General features: G+C 37.3%; 1 protein-coding gene across 1 annotated transcript; it reads right to left on the bottom strand.

The window, feature by feature from the left end:
- Positions 1–5,247: 5,247 nt before the first annotated feature.
- DDX43 (DEAD-box helicase 43) lies at positions 5,248–21,832 on the bottom strand. The gene is made up of 17 exons (XM_016205741.2): positions 21,530–21,832; positions 19,455–19,510; positions 18,415–18,541; positions 17,444–17,578; positions 16,184–16,265; positions 14,827–14,983; positions 14,467–14,585; positions 13,672–13,782; positions 13,151–13,292; positions 12,605–12,705; positions 11,159–11,246; positions 9,609–9,736; positions 9,314–9,423; positions 8,664–8,802; positions 8,046–8,133; positions 7,112–7,265; positions 5,248–5,622 (listed from the first exon to the last, which is right to left on the bottom strand). Exons 1-16 carry the CDS (start codon positions 21,777–21,779, stop codon positions 7,149–7,151), a joined length of 1,950 nt encoding a protein of 649 aa, XP_016061227.2. The 5' UTR covers positions 21,780–21,832; the 3' UTR covers positions 5,248–5,622; positions 7,112–7,148.
- Positions 21,833–22,107: the final 275 nt, after the last annotated feature.

Genomic DNA, 22,107 nt, shown 5'->3' with positions numbered 1-22,107 from the left:
GGAATATAAAGCAAAAGGAGTATTTTAAATCTAAAAGCTTTACCAGATTGGAATGAGAAAGGCAAAATACATAGTTATCACCTTTGTTCATCAAGCACTTATTGAACAGCACTTTTCACCAAGCAAAGATGTGTGGAAGGTGGCAAGAGGCAATATTAGAAATGACCATTGCCTTCATAAAACTGGTGGGCTTTGTTCAACATACAAATATCTTTGGAAACCGTGTCCTATCCTAAATGTTAGGGCAACCATCATTTTTTTAAACTTTGCAACCTGCAGTCAAATATATGGGTTATATATAATACAAACTGTTCCCTATATCAATCACCTTCAATTGGAGAGTGTCTCTCCTTAAAAACAATAAAAACTCACCTTCCTGGCAAGTGATTACTGCATATGTTTCATGGAGGAAAAAACAAACAAAATATTTATAAATATGAATTTGCCTCTAAACAAGGCAAGGTATATGTACTTTTGTCACTCCTATAAAACAATAACATGAATAACACCCTGTTTTGTCTTCTCCAATGAAAAGTAAAACACTTCACTCCAAACATTTTTATCTTTTATGCTATATTTTTACTGTACCTTTTCTATGTTTAGTTATGTTTAAATATACAAATACCATTGTGTACAGTTGCCTGCAGTATTCAATACAGTAATATGCTGTACAGGTTTGTAACCCAGGAGCAACAGCTATACCACATAGCCTCGCTGTGTAGTAGGCTATCCCACCTAGGTTCCTGTAAGTGCGGTCAGTCATGTCCACACAATGACAAAATTGCCTAATGATGCATTTCTCTGAACACGCCCTTGTTAAGCAGCGCACGACAGTACTTATGCTTTGTTGGTTGTCCACATAATGAAAACTCCTTCCACTGTGTGGATAGTCTACCATTTTACTACCTCTTTTAGTAAACAAGGTTTTGATTTTTTTAAATTTGTAATTGATTTCTTAGAGAAAGGGAGAGAGAGAAACATTGATTTGTTGCTCACTTATTTACCCATTCATTGGCTGATTCTTGTATGTGCCCTTCCCAGGATTGAACCTGCAACCTTGGTGTATCAGAATGACACTCTAGCCAACAGAGCTACCTGGCCAGGGCCAAGATTTTAAATTTTTAACATAGTTGAATTTGTCAGTCTTCTTTTTTATGGTTTGTGTATTTTATGTATCTTGTTTAACAATCTACTCTGTTTGAACATGCTAAGAGAAAAATTAGACATTTGGAGGGGAGTTTTGGAGACAACGAATGATAAATAAGTAGAAAACTAGGCACACAAAAAATCCAACCTACTTCAGGAAAAAATGAATGTGTGCGAAAGAAATTAGTCAGATTCGAGAATATTGCTCAGCAGTATTCAAATATTTATGAAGTCAAGGTAACATAACCTTGGCTATTAAAATTATGATTAATTCTATGGGGAAGATAGGGCAACAGCCTGAGTGCTAGTGTGGCGATAGCGGTGGTAGAGTGGGTTGCATTGTATTTATTTCCTATTATGCATAACAAGCTATCTCAAACCCGGTGACTTAAAAACAACTCACTGATTATCATGGTTTCGGTGGGTCAGGATTCTGCACAGGGTCGCACGAGGCTCCAATCAAGGCGTCAGCTGGGGCCGTAGTCTCTGCGGAGCGAATGGGAAGGGTCCACTCGTGGCAGTATTCAGTACTTACGGTGGAAAGGCTGAGGCCTTCCGTTTCTTTCTGACTGTTGGCCAGAGGTTGCCTTCAGCTGCTAGAAACTGCCTTGGGCTTCTTGCCACCAGAGCCGCCTGACATTGGCAGCCCACACAGACGTGGCTGCTAACTTCAAAATCAGCCGGGGAGGGAGAGATTCCAGCAGGAGGGGCCCTGCAGCTTTCTTTTCCAGAATTACATACTCAGTCCTCCATCCCACCGCCTTTACCATGTTTAATTGGTCGGAAGCAAGTGGAGAGTTTCTCCTGTAGGAAAGGGCAGGGGAACCACCCAAGGATGTTGTGTCAGTTTACCCAAAACAGTCCACACAGAACCCCCCTCACTTCTGACACAGTCGCGGCTTCGGGAGATGCCCCCAAGTCACTCCCAGGTCTGATAATTCACTGGAAAGAGAACTTGCTGAAACCTTTAACTCATGGTTGTAACCATGAGTTTATTACAAGATAAAGATACAGGTTAATGAGCCAAGGGAGAAAGGGCATAGAGCAGGGTCGAGGAGGGCACCAAACGCAGGGCTTCTGTTCCTTTCTGTGGAGTCATGGATGCATTCTTCTCAGCATTGATGTGAAATAATACACATGCAATATTGCCAGCCAGGGACGCTCACCTAAGCCTCAGTACCCAGAGTCTTCATTGGAGGTCAGTGGTTGGTGGCCCAGAGATCTAACTTCAGTTCCCAAGCCCTCAAGAAGTTAAGTGGTATGACCCAAAGCCCCACCATAAATCATATTGTTAGATTTTGTGGCATGTTCCAAGGGCTCTGTGATTATATCCCAGAAGCCAACAGCAAAGGCAAGACCCATCTTTGAATTAGATTAAATTCTTTACTACCTATCTAGAGAGGAACCCCAGGAGTTGGGGGTTTTGGAACCAATCTAAGAGTGACCATCACAGGTATGTTTCTTACAGTGGAAAATTAGTAGAAATGTTAAATTTCTTATAGTGGAAAAATAGTAGAAATATCAAATTTGAAAAACCGAGACAATGCCATATAAGCATGTAATTTAGAAATAGCTAAAAGATGAAATGGTTGCATGTTAGTCATGAAAAATGAAGAAAAGAAGGCCTGGGAGCTACTTTTTAAGAATAAGCCTTATAGAACCATTTGCTTTTGTATACTACATGCACATATGACTTTTTGATAAAAATGAGAAAATTTTAAAATGCCTACATTTAAAAATATGGAACAAAATCAGATGCTTACATTTAAGTGTGAAAAAAGAAAGTTAAAATTGCCTATTCCACTACCCAGGGAGATAGCATTTCTAACCTAATTCTTCTCTGGCTGATTGTAGGATTTCTGTCTTTGGTATTCTGAAATTCATTATTACATGTATAACTGTATATCTTTTTATCCTGCATGAGATTCATTGAGCTCGATTGTGTGGATATTTTTTTTATCAATTTTCTGGAAAATTCTCAGCCATATCTCTTCAAATGTTGGCCTGGCCCTAATCTCTCTCTCTTCTCTGGGACTCTAGTTAAGTGTATGTTCGAACTTCTGAATTTTCTATTGCCTAACCCTCTTTTGTATTTTCTGTCTTTGTTGTCCTGTGCTGCATTCTGACTTATCTTCTAGTTCACTTATTTAGTGTTAAATTATGTCTAATTCTCTGGTAAATGCCTTAAAATTATTTTTATTATGCACATATATATGTACACACCAAAACAGGAGGATATTATATTCTCATATCTATTCCCTGGTTTGAACAATATCATCATTCCACTTTCCTGATTTTACCTGTGGTCCTTGAGTTTGAAATTTTTCAGTATATATTCTTTTCATTTCTAGAAGTTTTATCTGATTCTTGTTCTCATCTGCTATGTCACTTTAAAAATTTTATTTTTATTATATTTTAATTGATGTTTTAGGGGGGAGAGAGAAAGAAAAACATTGATTTGCTGTTCCATTCATTGGTTGATTCTTGTATGTGCTATGACCAGGGATTTTACCCACAACCTTGGCGTATTGTGACGACACTCTAACCAACTCAACTACCCGGTCAGGGTGCTGCTGTATCACTTTTCATAGTTTCCTATTTCTGGCAGGTATTTTGAATCCTGAAGTTTAATTACCTAGTAATCATAGCTTTATAATATGTCTGATAATTTGTGTTTGTAGTTTACCACTACTGTTTCTATTGTTTTCTGGTCTCCTTTGTGGTACATGGTTATGTTTTTCCTGAGTGCTGTTTATTATTCCTGAGATTCTCTTTGGTCTAGGATGTAGGCACCTCCCTTTAAAGAGGATTTGTTTGCATTTGCCAGGCTTCTGGGGTATATTAGCAGTCAGCGAACGAAGCTCCTCAAATCAGGGTTGCTTCTGGAGGCTCCTTGGACCACTGAGGCAATAGGAACCTGAGCTTCACATCTGTATAGATAGAACTGCCTCACCCTTCCTAGCGTTGGCATTTCATTCCATTGCAGTAATCAGACTGCTGTTATTTTCTAGATTTATGTACAGAAGGGAGAATGGCTTGATTTAATGCTGTTTCTCAGCTCTGATACCAGTTATGCTATAGAATGAGCTTTGAAAAACTCTTTTTAAATTTCCTGGTATGCAGGATTTACCTTCTTGTTGAAGGCCTCTGGTTGATTACATTTTATGTTTCTTCTGTTTTTTCTACTCAGCTTAACTACCAGAGTTAATTTTGGTAACTTAGGAAAATACAGCCAAGCTTATGAATTCGTATTGGTTGACATAATGTTAAACACTGTTCTTAAAATTTTATGCCTCTATATCACTAAGGTAGTTAGAGCGGGAAGAGCTGTTCTTCCCTCCCCACCCAGACTTACCAGAAATTTGTCTATTTGATGGGTCTTACTAAAGAACCAAGTGTTGGTTTTCAGTGAGCTCTGTATTTTCTAATTCATTAATTTATACATTTACCTTTATTTCCCTTTCTGATTTTTATTAATCTTCTTAATACTAATACCAGGAAACTATTATTGCATGAATAACATGAGATGATGAAAGCCTAATTATACACAGATACAAATATCTACATAAATAGTCAATGTTAATACAAGTAACTATCATACACAAATATAGGAAACTACACAAAACTGTAAGGGAAAGGTGGGGAGTATTATTAGTCAAGTATTATTAGTTCATGGAAATGAAATTATTCTCCTAGGATTTACCTTAGCACAGAGCTATAGGCTAAAATGTAAGAAGCAGCTGTTACATATTTTGTTTGCATGAAATCCTTTTACTGTTTCAATTCAAAGTAGGTGAAGTGTAATGACTTAAAACAGCCCCCGAATAAAATACTATTTAATAAACATAAAATTAAAGGACTACATAGCCCAGCCAGGCGTGGCTCAGCAGTTGAGCATCGACCTAGGATCCAGGAGATTGGGATTCGATTCCTGGTCAGGGCACATGCCCGGGCTGCGGGCTAGGCAGCCGATCAATGACTCTCTCATCATTGATGTTTCTATCTCTCTCCCTCTCCTTTCCTCTCTCAAATCAGTAAAGATATATTAAAAAAAAAAAAAAAAAAATTAAAGGACTATACAGAAAGACAGAGATCAGCTCATTTTTTATCACAGAAAAATTTTTATTTTGTTAACAGTATCTTTTTCACTGTCATGACAATATCCAAACAAGCTTCAAACCCTTTAAAGATTGACCTTAATACAGCAACATTACAGGAGACAAAATTTACTTTTATTTTTTTAAATAAAAAGATAGTAAAAAGTGAACAAATTTTAATGCTACATTCCTTAATATCCATTAAAAATATTTCCAACTCAAGTTTAAGTACTTTTTACTTTATTAAAGTATACAATATTGAATTCTACATTTTAAATCACTATTACTTTAAGAATCAGTCAAGTCTTTTCAAACACTGCCAGCATGTTTCCATACTTCCATATAGCTTAAGTAGTATATCTGTAAAAAATCTTGAATTCTGAAAAATAAGCAGAAAAAAACATAAACTGCTGTTCCCAAATCCTTTAAAACATTTTTAATTGTGATGAAATACATAACAAAATTTACCATCCTAACCATTTTTAAGTACACATTTCAGTAGTGTTAAAGTGTAAGTTCTATAACCAACTCCTATAACCAATCTCCAGAACTTTCTCACCTTGCAGAACTGAACCTCCATACCCATTAAACATCTCCCCATTTCCCCTCTCCCACTAGCTCCTGGCAAACACCATTCCACTTTGTCTCTATTTCTTGACTTCTCTAGGTACCTCAGGTAAGTGCAATCACACAATATTTGTCCTTAGTTCACTTAGCATGATTTCCTTTCACATAATGTCTTCAAGGGTCATCCATTTTGTAGCTCGTGTCTGAATTTCCTCTTACACACCACTTTGTTTATCCATTCCCTCACATCTGGTTGCCTCCACCTTTGGCCATTGTGAAGAAAGCTGCTATGAACATGGGTGTACAAATACTTCTTAGGGATTCTGCTTTCAATTCTTTTGGATATATACCCAGAAGTAGATTTGCTGGATCATGTTTTTAATTTTTTGAGGAACTGCCAGAGTTCGGATACTGAATGCCACATTTTACATTCCTATCAACGGTGCACAAGGGTTTCGGTTTCTCCACGTCCTCGCCAACAGTTATCTTCTGCTTATTTGATAATAGCCATCCTACTGGGTGTGAGGTGATCTCATTGTGGTTTTATTTGCATTTCCCTAGTGACTAGTGAGACTGAGCATCTTTTCATGTTTGTTGGCCATTTGTACACGTTGGGTAAAAAGTAGATTTACAGTTGTTGGTATGGAGAAATTATACAATAATTAATAAATAATAATACAAGAATAAACTGTTTCGTGTACTTGCAACTGTAAACCTACTTTTGCTCCACCCTGTATAGCTTCTTTGGAGAAATGTCTGTTCAAGACCTTGGCCCATTTTTTAATCGGGCTGTTTGTTTTTGTTAAGTTTTAGTTCTCTATATAGTGGATATTAATCCCTTACCAGAAATATGATTTGCAAAAATATTTTCTTCACAGTTTATTCATTTGGTGCCCTCTAGACATTTACAGTCTTTTCCTCCTACAAATACTGCTATAATAAACCTTTACTTGTATATGCAGATGTACTTATACAATACATTCTTCAAAGAGAAGATGCTGGATCAAAAGGTAAGTATATTTTCACTGATACATTACCAAATTGCTCTGAAGAGGTTATGACAATTTACACCTCCACCAACTGCAGTACACTCTTGATCTTTCTGTACAATTTAAAGAATTAATAGTTCTAACTCTAAATAAGATGTATTAACTGGAATTTAGATAACAGATAAAGAATAACAACTAAACATTTATTGTGTTAATAACTCTTAGAGATAATGCTGATTGCAGTAAACATACTAAGAAAGCCTCAGTAAGGAAAACAGGGATTTGAAAGACCATGTGTTACTCAAATTTTACCTCCTATAAGTCAGCTGGAACCACTTTTCAATAGGCACTAATAATAATACTTCTTAGGTTTTCCTTGGGGTCTTCCCAATTTTTTTTCCACTTCTTTTTTCAGTTTATTTGCCTTATATCTTTCAGCCATCAACACAAGCTCCTCTGGGATACTCTGAAACCATTAAAAGTGTCTTCAGGATTGAGGTTATTCCTTTAGTATAACAGCTTTTCCACAATATACTAAAATGCCTCCAGACCATTTCACTCAGACAATGTCCAGAGCTGTTTACATGACATCTTTCAAACAGAATGAAATGTGTCTCCCTGCATATTAAACTCCGAATTTATCTGCAAGCTATAGAATCAAACTGATCTTAAAAATACCCATCATTATACTGCTCCCCTATTGGTACAGCTCCCAGTTGCTTCCCAGTGCCCTTAACTTGCCTTACCTGGTGCCACTTTATGTCCTTTCTCATCTCCAGGCCTGAATGTGCTCCCCTCTGGAATGCTTATCCCATTCTTCTACAGCTCTCCTAACCCGTTTTCTTCCTCAGCAGGGTTTTCTGTGATGCACACCCCCACTAGACTAGATTCCCCAATTATATGATATTATAGCTCCTCATCTGTGCGGGGTGACAGTCCTCATAACATGTTTTTGTTTTGATTTTAGGAGGGGAGAGAGAAAGAGAATTGTTGTTCCACTTATTTATGCATTCATTGGTTGCTCTTGTATGTGCACTGAACAGTGACTGAACCTGCAACTGTGGTGTATGGGGACAACTCTCTAACCAACTGAGCTACCCTGCCAGGGCTCATAACATTTCCAATTACTTTTTAATTATCTGTCTTTCCTGGTAACCAGTAAGCTCCAGTACTTAGAAGAAATGAAATTATTTGAACATTAGAAAAGTGATACGAGGTAGCATTCTAATGAGTTTTATATTCTCACCTGATTTGCTCTTTCCAGAATGTTAATTAATTCATTGGCAACCCTCCAATCATTTCTAGTGATAAGGGTAATTGACACTCCAGTTCTCCTTAAGGGGGGAGAAAAACTCATGTAATTTGATTTATAATTTATATTCATTATTCAGTTAGCAAACTAGACTAAAAACAGCTGCAGCAAAACCTCAAGTTTTTAACAAGCCCAAATATGTATTATACATCAGGACTTAGCATCACTCAAACAGCAATATGGAATCTAAACAATGCAGTTGTTTAAACAACACAGTACTAGGTGTCTGTGATAGTGGTGCTCTCGGAAAAAAGGTCCTCTTACATACGCCAACTTAGACAAGAGTAACCACTGGGTAAATATCAGTTTTGTGACACTATAGATATAAAGTGAAGAGTGGAATTGGAAAGTTACCTGTCGCTAACCACAGAGGGTCTGGTTGAACCTGGAACAGGCCAATTGAACAGAAATAAAGTAACAAAGCAGGTTCTAGGGTGACTCAGAAAATTTACAGGCAAGAGAGAACAAAACAGTTTTCTAGGTACAAATGTCTGTGAGGGGAGTAACGAGGAGCCAGGGTTGGCTTCTCACGGGTAGACTATGCTTACTTACCCTGCTCTTCCAGTGCGTCCTACTCTGTGCACATATTCTTCGATGTTCCGGGGAAAATCATAATTATAGACATGTGTGACATCATGGACATCGAGACCTCGAGATGCTAAGTCAGTAGCAATCAGTATTCTCACTTTACCTAAAGAGTAAAGACAAAAAAATATAGACACATTCTTGCATAAACCAACCCAAGACATATCAGAAAGTATATTTTCTAATTTCTAATCAGGTGATGTATTATTGCCTTTAATATTAAAACACTTAAGGTAGTGAAAGTGGGAAAGGGATATTTATTTAGTCTTTATTTCTAATTGCAGGCAATTTACAACACAATAGATACCATGGTTCAGCAAATGGTCCCTGAATCATCTGAGCCATGTCACAAAGATACATGCATCTCAGGTAAATTAATAGAAATATCGCCCATTGCAAATTACTGCCTTGATACCCAGGTTTAAACATTAGCTCTATGAGTCTGGATAGTTTGGCGAGTCTGATTATTATTCAGAGCTCTAACAAGTATAGTTTCGGGGTCTGTAAACTGAGGACAGGACTTAGAAATGGGTGCCATGAGGAGGAGCTGTCATTCAGCCAACCACATGCATTGTACTCTTTTTGAAATGCAACAAATAGTAATTACATAAATGTACCTGTTTTAAAGTTTTCTAATGCTTTCTCTCGATCGCTCTGTTCTCTGTTGCCATGCAGAGATTCTACTGATATATGTCGGAGAATCAGGTCACTTGATAAGTGATCAGCACTGAAGCAAAAGATCAAGTTAGTGATATTAAGTGCTTATTCTAATACCACCATCAATTCTATTTTACTTCTATTAGCAAAAGTCTGACATATCCACCCCCATTTGAAATTAGTATACAAACAGAAATAATGCTAAATAAATCAATTTGACTGATGATTAAGGATGTAAAAGAATAAAATACCTACACAGCTTTTCTGCCGACAAACACTATGACTTTGTCTTTGGGAGACATGCTCTCTAAGAAGGTTTGGACATGAGATCGTTTCTCCTCTTCTGTGGTGACAATTATATTTTGTGTTACAGTACTTACAGCCTAAAAGATTCAAAGATCATAGTACATCAACATTTACAGGCAAATCCCACACCTTGGCTCAGAATACATCTTATTTCCATCATTGATTAATAAACTGCTTTAATAAACTGCTAACAGGGAAAAAAGCAGGTCCTTGAAAAACTATTTCTATTCAAGGATTTGTAGCTCAGACTTTCACTTTTTATTACTTATTCACCCAAGAGAAGTTGGAAAGTCTTTTTTTTTTAGATTTCTTTTTTTCCCTTTTTATTGAATGTATTGGAGTAATACTGGTTAACAAAATTATACAGGCTTCATGTGCATTGGAAACTCTTGAATACTTGGTAGTGTGTTGAAAGTATTTGGTTACCATTGTAGAAAAAGAAATAACTATGGGGTAAGGCTAATCTTACAAAAGCTATCATGAATTTTGAGTATAGCCCTTACAACGAAGGAAATAATTAGCTTATATACAAGAGTTTATGTGTATAACAAACACATTTTTAAAAAATTATCTTTATTGTTGAAAATATTACAGATGCCCCCCTTATCCCCCACTGACCCCCTCCACCCCATCTATGAGTATTTTGACAATTTAATGCAAAATTTCAAAATATCATTGGTATCATTTTTTGACCCAGAGATAAAATAGACTTTAATAGCATTTAATGAAAGGAAAGAACCAACCATTTATCTTGCCTTTCATGAAATCTAATGAAATGAGCCTTGGCAATGAACAGTTATTATTACTAGAGACTAAGTAAAAAGGGGCAATTTTCATTAATGATTAATTGAAAGGCCAATTACAAATATTAAGTGAAAGGCCAGAGAACTTTATAATGGAAGGGAGATATAATGGAGATTTTTAGTTATAAATTGTATAATTACTATCATCATCTTACCCACTGACCTACCTTAACTTCACAAAAAAGAGAACACCAGGCTTAAATATATGCACAGATGTAGACCTTGTTCAGAACCTGATTCTAACAGGGTTAATAAAAATGAGATATCAGGAAAATAGGAACACTGACTGGATATCCTATGGCATTAAAGGATTATTAAAATTTTAAGTGTGAGATATACTACAGTTATGTTTAAATTAGTCTTTTAGACATATATATTGAAATATTTATTGATAAAATCATATGTATCTAATATTTGCTCTAAAATTAGGGAGTGGGCAGAGGAGACTTGCCAAAACACAAAGTATATTTTGGAAGATGATTTGACTTTGGGTGGTGGGCACACAATGCAATATACAGATCACGTATTGTGGAAATGTACACTAGAAACCTATATGATCTTATTAACCAATGTCACCCCAATAAATTTAATAAAAAATAAATGTGATAGCACATTAAGCAATCAAATAAAGTTCTCCATTTGAACTGGGGGGAAAAAAGAAATATATTTTGAAATAGTAATAAAAAACAAACTTACAACTAGATCCAAAGTACCAACATATACAATCATTGGCTCTTTCAAATAAGATTGTGAAAGTCGACGGACCGCATATGGCCATGTTGCACTGGAAATAAAACAAGGTAAGCAAACATTAAAAATTTATTACAAATCAAACATCACTAAGTTTCCCTAAGAATGCTACAAACCAAATTGCTCATGAAAGACAAATTTAGTACTTTTCAATAAGACAGATTTTACAGAAAATATATGCTTCACAAAGAACTGTTCAGCTTTACTGAAGCTACTAGAGGAAACCTTTAAATATGTTTAATGAACAGGGTTATAAACCAAAGGTGAAGGAGACTTATACCTTAAATTCTAATCTTTGAAAAGGTAAAATGAATTCAAGTGTTAGATTTCTCTTGGCCTTTATAAAAAAAAAAGTAAAAACCTTGTATTTTTCATACAATGTCAGCAGGCAAAACTAAGTGTTATGCCAAAAAAGAACATTTTAAGTATAACGATGAAAGGATATACAAATTCAAATGTCTCTTAACCATATATATATATACTTTCACAGTAATTAGTGAGAAAACAAAGTGAGAACCCTGTCTGGTGTGGCTCAGTTGGTTGAGTGTAATCCTGTGCACCAAAAGGTCACCAGTTCAATTCCCAGTCAGGGCACATTCCCTGGTTGTGGGTTCCGTCCCACGGGAGTCAACTGATTGATGTTTCTCTCTCACATTGATGCTTCTCTCTCTCTCCCTCTCCCTCCCTCTCTCTAAAATCAATAAAAATATATTTTTTTAAAAAGTGAGCAAATTTAGTATAGTTCAATTATATACTACTTTTTAATGCTAATGACACAAAGAAGAAAATGGTTTATACACCACTCTGCATTTATTTAAAAAAAAAAAAAGATTTTTAAAAATAGATTTTTAGAGAGAGAGGGAGAGGGAGAGAAACATTGATCGGTTGCCTCCTGCATGTCCTGACTGGGGATCGAGTACAAAACCCAGGTATGTGCCCTGATGGGGAATCAAACCAGCAATCTTTTGGTGCCCAGGATTGATGCCCAACCACCTGAGCCACACTGGCTAGGGTAAGATCATTCTACATTTAATAACAATCATTGCTTCCTCAGTTTCACCTTGGGCAAGAAAGTACTCAGTAATCAAATGTTTACCCCTAAGGAAAGAGGATCACTTATTCAAATGTAAGACCCCAGTCTGAAACGCAGTCTCCCCTCCAGGAGTCCCCTCTATGTTTTTATAGAAACTCTACCTGTAACTTAGGAAACCCAATAGCCCTTATTATACTGATACACTGAGTTGCTATACTAAGTGATGACATATCTTTCACCTAAGGATCTCAAAATAGTCTCAAGAAATGGTCTGAAAATCCTGTGGGGAAATCAACCAAAGAATGGAATCTATTCCACTGATTTCTATGTTGTAGGCTACCAATTAGTCATATACCTACCTTGTCATAACAGTCTGCCTGTCTGGGCGTACATCCAATAAAATCTTCATTATCTGGGGTTCAAATCCCATATCCAGCATCTTGTCGGCTTCATCTAATACCTGCATTAAAAATGTTTGTGGCTAGGTTAGATATAAGAGGTAGCTAATATGTGTGTCCTCTCTCTTTATGAATACTGAGGTAATTTTTTCTCATTTCCCCTAAGCCACTATTTTAATTCCTCCAGGAGAAAATAAGCAGTCTATGGTTGCAACATAAATTGACTTGATTATTTTTAAGTTGGCTAATAGTTTCTAAATCTATTTAATGAAAAAATTATATGTCTAAAGAGCCACATGGATTTTGATTTTGTTTTGTACTTATCTACATTTTCCAACATTTATAAAAAACATTAAAATAAAATTATCTTAAAGCCCTTATTTTAACATATTAGAGGGAATGGGAAATATTCCTACAATTTAAAACCATTATAAAATGGACAGTCATTCGAAAAGACTATTTTAATGAGTTTTCTTCCAGTATCCCAGACCGCTACTCCATGATTACCAAGTAGGTTATGCTTTTCAGGTTGACAAAGTTATTCATTTGCAGATCATTCAGTCTTCCAGGAGTTGCAATTATGATATCTACACCTTTTGTCAGGTCTTGTATTTGTCCATTTCTATCTCCACCACCATATATACAAACACTTAAAAAAAAATACAGAGGTTCATGTTCAGGCAAGGAATATCCCATCACAACTCAAAATCCCAAACAGCCTAAGCATCTTGGGTATAAATAAAATAAAAGGTATACAAATCAAAAAGTATCAGATGCCTTTGGTAGTATTTGCCCCTTTCTGAGAACTATCAACACCCATCAACCCACAGTGGTGTGTCCTAAAGAGCCATGTTTGCATCACTGTTATTGATTCCACCACCCTGGCTACAGCTGCTTTGGTTCAGGGATAATGCCTGACATATGCTGAGCCAAAAAGATTCTTGAAATGTGTGAAAAATAATGGGAGAATGTATAAAGCTACAAATGATTAAGATGCTGATGCAGGAATATCCAAAGAAATAACTTACTTTTTAAGACCTTTATATGAATACTTAGAACATTCAGCTTGCACTTGAAGAGCTAATTCTCGAGTGGGTGTAAGGACTAGCATGCCTGGTCCATTCCTTTTCTCTCTAGCTCTTTGGAGAAAATATATTATTAAAGTACCTGTCTCAGATACATGGTATGTTCATTCAGTGCTTTCAAAATTTGTAGCAATGAGTGACAAAGTCACATGCATTCATCATAAAAAGTGGAGAAATATAGAAAGACAGCCAAACAAAAAAATCCAAGGACCCAGATAGAAGCCTGTTCATTTAACATGGCCAGTGCTTTCCTGTGCCACACATTCTCTCACACAGTTGTACTGAACATGATCATTTAAATAAATGGTTTCCGCCAGGCTGGGTGTGGCTCAACGGTTGAGCATTGACCTGGGATCCAGGCAATCAGGGTTCGATTCTCGGTCAGGGCACATGCCCGGGTTGCGGGCTCGATCAATGACTCTCATCATTGATGTTTCTGTCTCTCTCTCTCCCTCTCCTTTCCTCTCTCTGAAATCAATAAAGATATATTAAATAAATAAATAAATAAATAAATAAATAGTTTCCAATGCTTCACTATTAAGACTTTTGGTAGGTACTACCTATTGCTTCCCAAAAATGTTTTGTCAATTCATACTTTCACCAGCACAATGCAAGTGTATTTCCCTGAGACTAGGCATTACCTTTTGACTGATGCAATGTAGCAAAGAAACTTTAAGTGAACTTTTGGTATCCATATCTATTAAACCCTATAGAGAAGCCAGCTGTAGAAATTCTTACACTGGTTGAGAGTCAAGGTGAATAAATCCAGGCATTAAGTAGGAGAGTGTCTTCCCTGTTCCAGTTTGGGCCACTCCTATAAGATCTATTCCTTGTAGAACTATTGGCCATGCCTGTGACTGAAACAGAATGATAAACAGTAAAATAAAAAGTGTATTTCTTTGTGTCAAGTGTCCTTCTCTCCCAGTCTCAAACTTCATTCAAAAAATATTTTCTGAGTGTTAGGAACTGGTGGTGCAAGAAGTGCTGGGGGTGCTCATAAAGGACAGTTGCTCCCTGGTGATTTAACTTCTAACAGGTATTATTTAGGGGGGGAAAATGGTCAGTGAAATATTAGAATTAAAGAATTATTCAGCATACCTGAATTGGTGTTGGCTTTTGAAAACCTGCCTTTTTAATGTTTTCCATAACTTCAGGATAACTTTCAAAGGCATCCTCAAATTTGCAGGTAGGATTGGGGATAGGACGTTTCTCACCACCTTTCAAGTCATCACATACTATATTATAATTTTCCTTCCTTTAAAAAAAACACAGAACAAATATATTGGTTTTGGTCACTTTACTCCCCAAGCAAGAAATTTTCCAGCATTAGTTCAGGTCATATCTAGAAATTCAACTGCAACTCATTAAAATCAGACTGTTAGTAAAGTTACAGTAAAATGTAATAACTAAAAAATAGAGGTGAGCACATTCTTTTCTTATCAGAATAGTTGCAGAAAGAAGGAAAAAAATTACACTGTATGCATGAATGGGCCAATGAAAATTTCATGAAAAGTTAAGAATAGAGCCTGAAAATTATATGCTTCATGATTCAAATCGGATTGGCAAATATTTGAGGGCCTACAATGTTCCACACATATTTCCTTACTTATTTTTTGTTTGTTTTTTAAACTGATTTTGGGGGGAGGGTTTTTTGGGGGAGGGGTTACGGGGGGGGGGGGGGAGAGAAGCATCGATGTGAGAGAAAAAACATCGATCAGTTGCCTCTGGCACACACTCCCACCAGGGATCCAACCTGGATATGTAACCTGACTGAGAATTGAACTGTGACCTTTCAGTGCACAGGGGAACGCTCAACCAAGACACAATGGCCAGGGCTTTATTTCTTTACTTTAACCTCAACAATCCTGTGAAGTGGGAATTATTCCCATTTGGCATGTGAATATTAGTTACTTGTCCAAGATCTGAGCCCCACCCCAACCCTAGAATAACTACTGTTTCTGCTATACGATCCTAGTTTTATAAGAGATGTTAATAGAAAAAAATGTTGTCATTGGGATCTTTAATTCTGGATAATAAAGATTGAAGAGTAAGAAATTATTGTAACATTCAGATATCAGATCAATTTCTTATGATTTCTAACTGCAGAAACAATTCTCTAAAACTGCTATTCAAAACAGCAGGCATTAACCACGTGTCTTTTTAAATTTTTTAATTAAAAATTCAGTTCCTCAATTATATTAGCAATATTTTAAGTGTTCAATAGCAATATGTGGATAGTGACTATTCTATCAGACACAAATATATCCCATTTTCCATCTTTGTAGAAAGTTTCATTGGATAACAATGCTCTAAAATATATCAAATAGGATGTAACCAAGTCATTTGAATATGAAAGATGTAGACTTCAAATGCAATCATTTCAAATCTTTGCCTGAGTTAATTTAATAACATAATTATACAAATACTCATTTAAAGAAGTAATAAAGCAACCCACCTCCAAATATCTATTTGTGCTTGTGACATTGATCTTGTTGTTTCTGACTCCATGTAAAAGTTTTTCTTAATTGGGGGTAAATCTGGGACAAAGATAAAAATTCAAATTTTGATAAATAATGACAGCTTACATTTCATTGACACTTAGTCAAAGTAACAGAAATCAACCAAAATACATATCAAGTTCACCTTGCATCCACAGTTTTAGACAGCTGTTCCACACTTTGCCAGCCAGGCTTATGCTAGAATCTAGGAGATCTCCCTTTTTGGTTTGTTTTTCAATTACATTTTTCACACAAGAAAGAGATCTTTAAGCATGAAATTAAGTATAAAAGAAAAGAAACCATGCTTTATAAGACACAATGATCACAGTTGATGAATCTTCTCTCAAACACAGTAAACTGACTTTACCTTTTCTTTGAAGGTCTATCCCATTACTGTTTAGAAATAAAATATCCTTATTGTACCCTCAGAAACTACCTTATCTTCTTTGTTAAGTGCCTATCATACCTCCTCCAAATTGAAATCCTTTTTCTGGCCACCCATCCCAAATCTCCCCAACACATATATTGTGAAGGTGGCACTGGAAACTTAATGTGCAGACAGGCTGACTGCCATAGTGGAATTAATCATCATTAATATTTGTGACATATTAGTGCATTAGCTTTTTAAAATTTTAAATAAATGATGATGTATTACTGCCTCATTCCGTTAGCCAAATTTAGTGCTCAAATTTACTGAAATTTGGTGACTGATGTGGAACATTTTACTCCATATATAATTCCAAGTAAGAATTTCATTTAAAATTAAACAAATTTTAAAACAACAACATCTCTACTCAAGAACTGCACGCTTATTAGACTTTTTCCCCTTCATTTTGTCCTTGTTAGTCAGGATACTCTAAGACCATCTTTTGCTCAATCACAGCAATGTTAACAACTCATGGCCAGCATGTTTATTCCCTTCATTTTCCCCTCAGGCCTGATTTTCTATTTTATTAAACTTTTGCAGTAAGTTAGTTACCTTAAATATGACAAGGTGTAGGTAAGTTTATTTTAAATTTCCCATTTATAGCATAAATCACAACACAGACAACATAAAAAGTATCATGCCCTAGGAACTAACTGTAGCATTGCAAATTTTATCATCATTTTTAATATAGACTTCATTACTAAAAGTAACACATTTTATAGAGGACAAAAACTTAAATTAAGAGAAACACTGACACCACCTGTAAATGTTAGAATACATTAGCACTAACCTGCCCACTTTTTTTCCCCCCATTTCAAAGCATCTTCTCGAATTTGATCCCAATCAAGTAGTGGCTGATCTTCTGTAACAACACTGTTATCTGTCCTTACATCTCTTCGAAAAGAAGGTTGGAATGCAACAATATCTGTTAAAATATTTTAACCTAATTAGTTTCAAAACAAATCCTACCAGTACAAAATCCTCAAAACCATTTTACTATTTTGTGTTTTAATAACCAGACAATAATGCTTGCAATATAAAATTTAGGGTTTTAGTGCTATAGTACCATGGCAATTCTGGTCATGGTTTTTATCATCAGTAATCTACTTTAGATTTATGACATGGAAAATAATGTAACTTATCAGAGAAGTTAAATAGCATGAGAGTCTAGTATCTACTAATAAATTTCACATATCACTTAATTTTTACTATAATCCTGTGAGCAGAGGTTACACCAGGTTAACACATGAAGAAACAGTCTTAGCCCTGGCTGGTGTGGTTCAGTGGTTAGAGTGTTGGCTCACCCACTGAAGGGTCCTGGGTTCGGTACTTCGATTGCAGACTCGATCCCCGGCCCCGGTCAGGGAGTGTGCAGGAGGCAACCAATTGATGTGTGTCTCTCATGTCTATGTTTCTCTCTCTCTGTCTCCCTTCCACTCTCTCTGAAAAGGAATGGAAAAAATATCCTCGGGTAAGGATTAAAAAAAAAAAAAAGTATAAGTATGTTTAAAAGATTAGTTTGGTTTTTTTTTACTCATCTGTGGCTAAAAGTAAAACTACTAGGCTTAACTAAGGAGATTGTTTTCATTTGAGGAAAAAGCATGCTGGAATTCCACAGAAAAAAATTCTATAACAGGCTAGATTTAATGAGGGCAATCTAAAGCTTTATTATCAGGAAAAGCATCAGCTATAACATGGCTTATAACATTGAGTGAAAATTTTAAAAACTTTACAGGGCTTTAGTGGGCAAAAATTACTTACCAACTCTGGGTTGTGAACTGTAATTTTGTTGTTTTTTAACAAGATTATCTATCACTGCTTTTGCTTTTGTCTGCATTGCCTTGCTACCAAAAATTTTGATTTCTGCTTCAGGACACCCTTTTATTACCTAGATTCAAGGGAAAAAGTTGGTATGACTGAAGTCCCCTTGCCACTCACTCCACCAACAATCACTCAAATAGTATAAAAGTATAAAGTAAATAAAGTATTGCTATCAGTCAGTGTCTGAGATATTATGAAAGATTTTTATGCAGGAAAAGGTCATGAACACACATAATTTGTGTTTTAGAAAGACTGCTCTGGCCACAGCGGAGAATGGTTAGAGGAGGACCACTAGGAACAGGATGCTTCAGTTAGGGGAGAATGCCCCAATGCTGTGATTTCCCTTAAGGAATACAGGAAATAGAAAGGGCTCAGTAATGATGGGCTGGCTGTAGGGTAATGAGAAGCTAGTAATCTGAGATTTCTGGTTTGGGAGCTTGGTGAATGATGTGGCTGCTTACTGAGAGTGGAAACAGGGAAAGCTCAAGGTGTGAGGAATGGGGGTCAGAAAGAGCCCCAGATAGTCCCCAGAGGCCTCAATCTTCAGGGAGGATTATCTCTAAAGCTTTTTACCTCTGTCCTGGCCGGTATGGCTCAGTTGGCTGGGTATCATCCCATGCACTACCACCAACCAAAAAGGTTGCTGATTTGATTCCCAATCAAGGCACACGCCTGGGTTGTAGGCTCAAGCCCCAGTAGGGGTCGGGCAGGAGGCAGCCCATGGATGTTTCTCTCTTGCCCTCTCCCTTCCCCTCTCTCTAAAAATCAATTATTTATATATATACAAAGACTTTTACCTCCATGAGTCAAAAAACTGAGACCTGGAATGGCCCATAGCTTAGGTGAGTTTTTGAAAAGAATGGCAGTATGAACAGCTTTGGCATCTGATTTAAGTTACTACAGTATGTTAATAACTGAGCAGAAACTAGAAGTAAGAATGAACTATGCTCTTTCGGGATTTAAGAACACATACCACTTACCTGTATTTTAGTGTTTGTTGTACTTTGGATATCTTTTATTTTTGACCCTCCACGACCTGTTTTTAAAAATAACGGAATTTTTTTTTTAAAAGCAAGTTGATATCAGTAAGGGGGACTTACCTACTTTCCTCAAAGAACCTTTTCTAGTTCCTTCCCAGATTATCCAAACAAAGGCTCCTGGGGTCCAATCACTTTCAGTGTGGAAAAAGGAAAGCAAGTGTTTTCTATTCCAAATTTTGGTGGGTGGAAGGCTCCTTTTCTGGAGGTACATACTAAGGATTCATCAGCAGACCAAGCAAACTAATTAGATCTGAGGATGTGGAGAAATTAGAATCCTTGCACACAACAACTCAACAATAACAAAATCCAATAAAAACTAGTCAAAGGTCTTGAATAGACATTTCTCTAAAAAAGACACACAAATGTCCAACAGGCATATGTGATAAGATACTGAAATCATTAGGGAAATTCTAATTGAAAACCACAATGAGAAATCACCTCGTAAGTGTTACAGTGGCCATCATCAAAAAGGTAAGAGATTGGGGGGGGGGGGGGGAAGAAGAGATAAGTGTTTGGGAGGACGTGGAGAAAAGGGAACCCTTGTGCACTGTTGATGCGAACATAAACTGGTGCAACCACAATAGAAAACAGTACAGAGGTTCCTCAAAAAATTAAAAATAGAATTACAGTATGATCCAGCAATCCTACTTCTAGGAATTCACGCAAAAGAATTGAAGTCAGCATCTCAAAATTATATCTGCACTCCCATGCTCATTTCAGCATTATTCACAATAGCTAAGAGATGGAAACAACGTAAATGTCTGTCAACAGATGACTGGATAAAGAAAACGTGGCATGAACATAAAATGAACATTTTCAGCCCGAAGGAAAAAAAAAGAAAGAAAAATCTTGCCATTTGTGACAACAGGGATGAACCTTGAGGACATTATGCTAAATGAAATGAGCCAATGATGAAAAAAACAAATAGTGCATGACTATTTCTATGAGAGGTCTAATGTAATCAAACTGAGAAAAACAGTAAAATGGTGGTTGCCAGGGATAAAGGATGTGGGGAATGGAGAGATATTCAATGGGTAGGTTCAGCCATGCAAGATGAAAATGTTCTAGATATCTACGATGCAACTTTATTCTTATAGTTAACAATTTTGTACTGTACACTGGACAATTAAAATTGTTGCGTGTAAGTTAAAATTGTATTTATTTTTAATTGTTTTAACCCAGAGTCAACATCAAGTGGGTGCTCTTTAGCAGAGTGCTTGCATTTCACTGGTGCTAAATAAGTTATGAGAGCTTAAATGATTTTTATTGCAAACTTAGTGGCTTTCGTTTATGGAGCACCACTCTTCAGATCTTTGAGTCTTAATCTCTGGCTGGTCAAGCAATCAGTCTTAAATTGTTCTATTTAATAGCAGCCTACAAAATCTGTTCATTTTTTTCAAAACAGGTTAAAAAGGGGGTAAAACAAAATGTTAGTTCTCATACTTAATGGTCAATTGTTGGAATTCATCCTCAGGCTCAATGGCAATAAATGGGGTAAGTCTAAATTCCAATCATTCTAAGTGCTTTTCAAAAATGAATTTGTAAGACTCAAGATATACTAAGAAAAAAGATCCTGTTTTTCAGCAGATAAACCATATTTAAGTTAAACTACGTGCAAGATATGGCAACTGCTCTGAGCAGCCCTGTATCTTCCACCTTTTTTATACGGTGCTCAAACAAATTGATTTCAGCACTGCTTTGTTGTTCATTTTGGGGTAAGCTGTCAAAGGTCTGATCTTTCATCCCAAAGATTTCTAAGTCTTCTAAAAGTTTGCTCTTCCACAACACTGTCTCTGTAAACATCAAAAGGTGCATTAAATGACTTCATTCTAGTACCAAAAGCCAATGGAAATATCACGGGGGATGCCCTTGCCCAGGCTGTGCCCCTGCCCAGGCTGTGCCCCTGCCCAGGCTGTGCCCCTGCCCAGGCTCCGCCCCCGCCCAGGCTCCGCCCCCGGCCCCACCCACTTTCCTCTCCCGGCCCTGCCCCCACACACCCACCCTCACGCTCTCACCGATCACCACGCCGACCCAGTCGTTCTTCAAGCCAAAGCAGAGCGGCGGTTCCTGGGGACCATCGGCCACAGGCTGCTGGAGGCTGGAGGGGTCCCTCCAGTCGCTGCCTCTGCCGCCCCTACGGCCCGCCCGACCTCTTCGATTCGGCTCCTCCGTCGGCCTCCATTCCGGAGCCTGGGGCACTGTCGAGCTTCGCTGAGAAGCAGCGACCCAGGAGAAGGCGCTGGCGCCTGCTTCTTGCCTAGACATGGCACCGCGAAGAAGGCTCTGCGCGTCCCACGTCGTTCCCGTCCTGCTCTGAACCACCGACCGCGCCGTCGTGTCGCTAACCTACCAGAGCGTCCTCGCAGCCGCTACTTCAGAGCCCGCGCGAGGCGCGCCCCGCCCTTGCGCGGATCCTCCGTGGCCTCACACCCATTGGCGGGCGAGGCTTTGTGGGCGGGACCTTCACGGTTTGACCAATCTGCTCCTTTAATCGTGTGAACTGAACGTCTGTGCGAATCAATGCGCGGCCGTCTGTTCCTTTTCAGGCGCGGGGCTTCCTGAAGCGCTCTGGCTTTTTCTTGCTAGACTCCCC

Source organism: Miniopterus natalensis, chromosome 5, assembly GCF_054644295.1.
Source record: "Miniopterus natalensis isolate mMinNat1 chromosome 5, mMinNat1.hap1, whole genome shotgun sequence".
NCBI lineage: Eukaryota > Metazoa > Chordata > Mammalia > Chiroptera > Miniopteridae > Miniopterus > Miniopterus natalensis.
Note: the sequence above shows the minus strand (reverse complement) of the source record. Positions and strands in the feature narration are given on the sequence as shown.

Coding starts and splice junctions, on each gene's coding strand:
- DDX43 (XM_016205741.2), bottom strand. CDS start 21,779: ATGTCTAGGCAAGAAGCAGGCGCCAGCGCCTTCTCCTGGGTCGCTGCT. Junction 19,511..21,529: donor CTGGGTCGGCGTGGTGATCG/GTGAGAGCGTGA, acceptor TTTTAAAAACAG/GTCGTGGAGGGTCAAAAATA. Junction 14,586..14,826: donor AAAAGCCAACACCAATTCAG/GTATGCTGAATA, acceptor ATTCTGTTTCAG/TCACAGGCATGGCCAATAGT.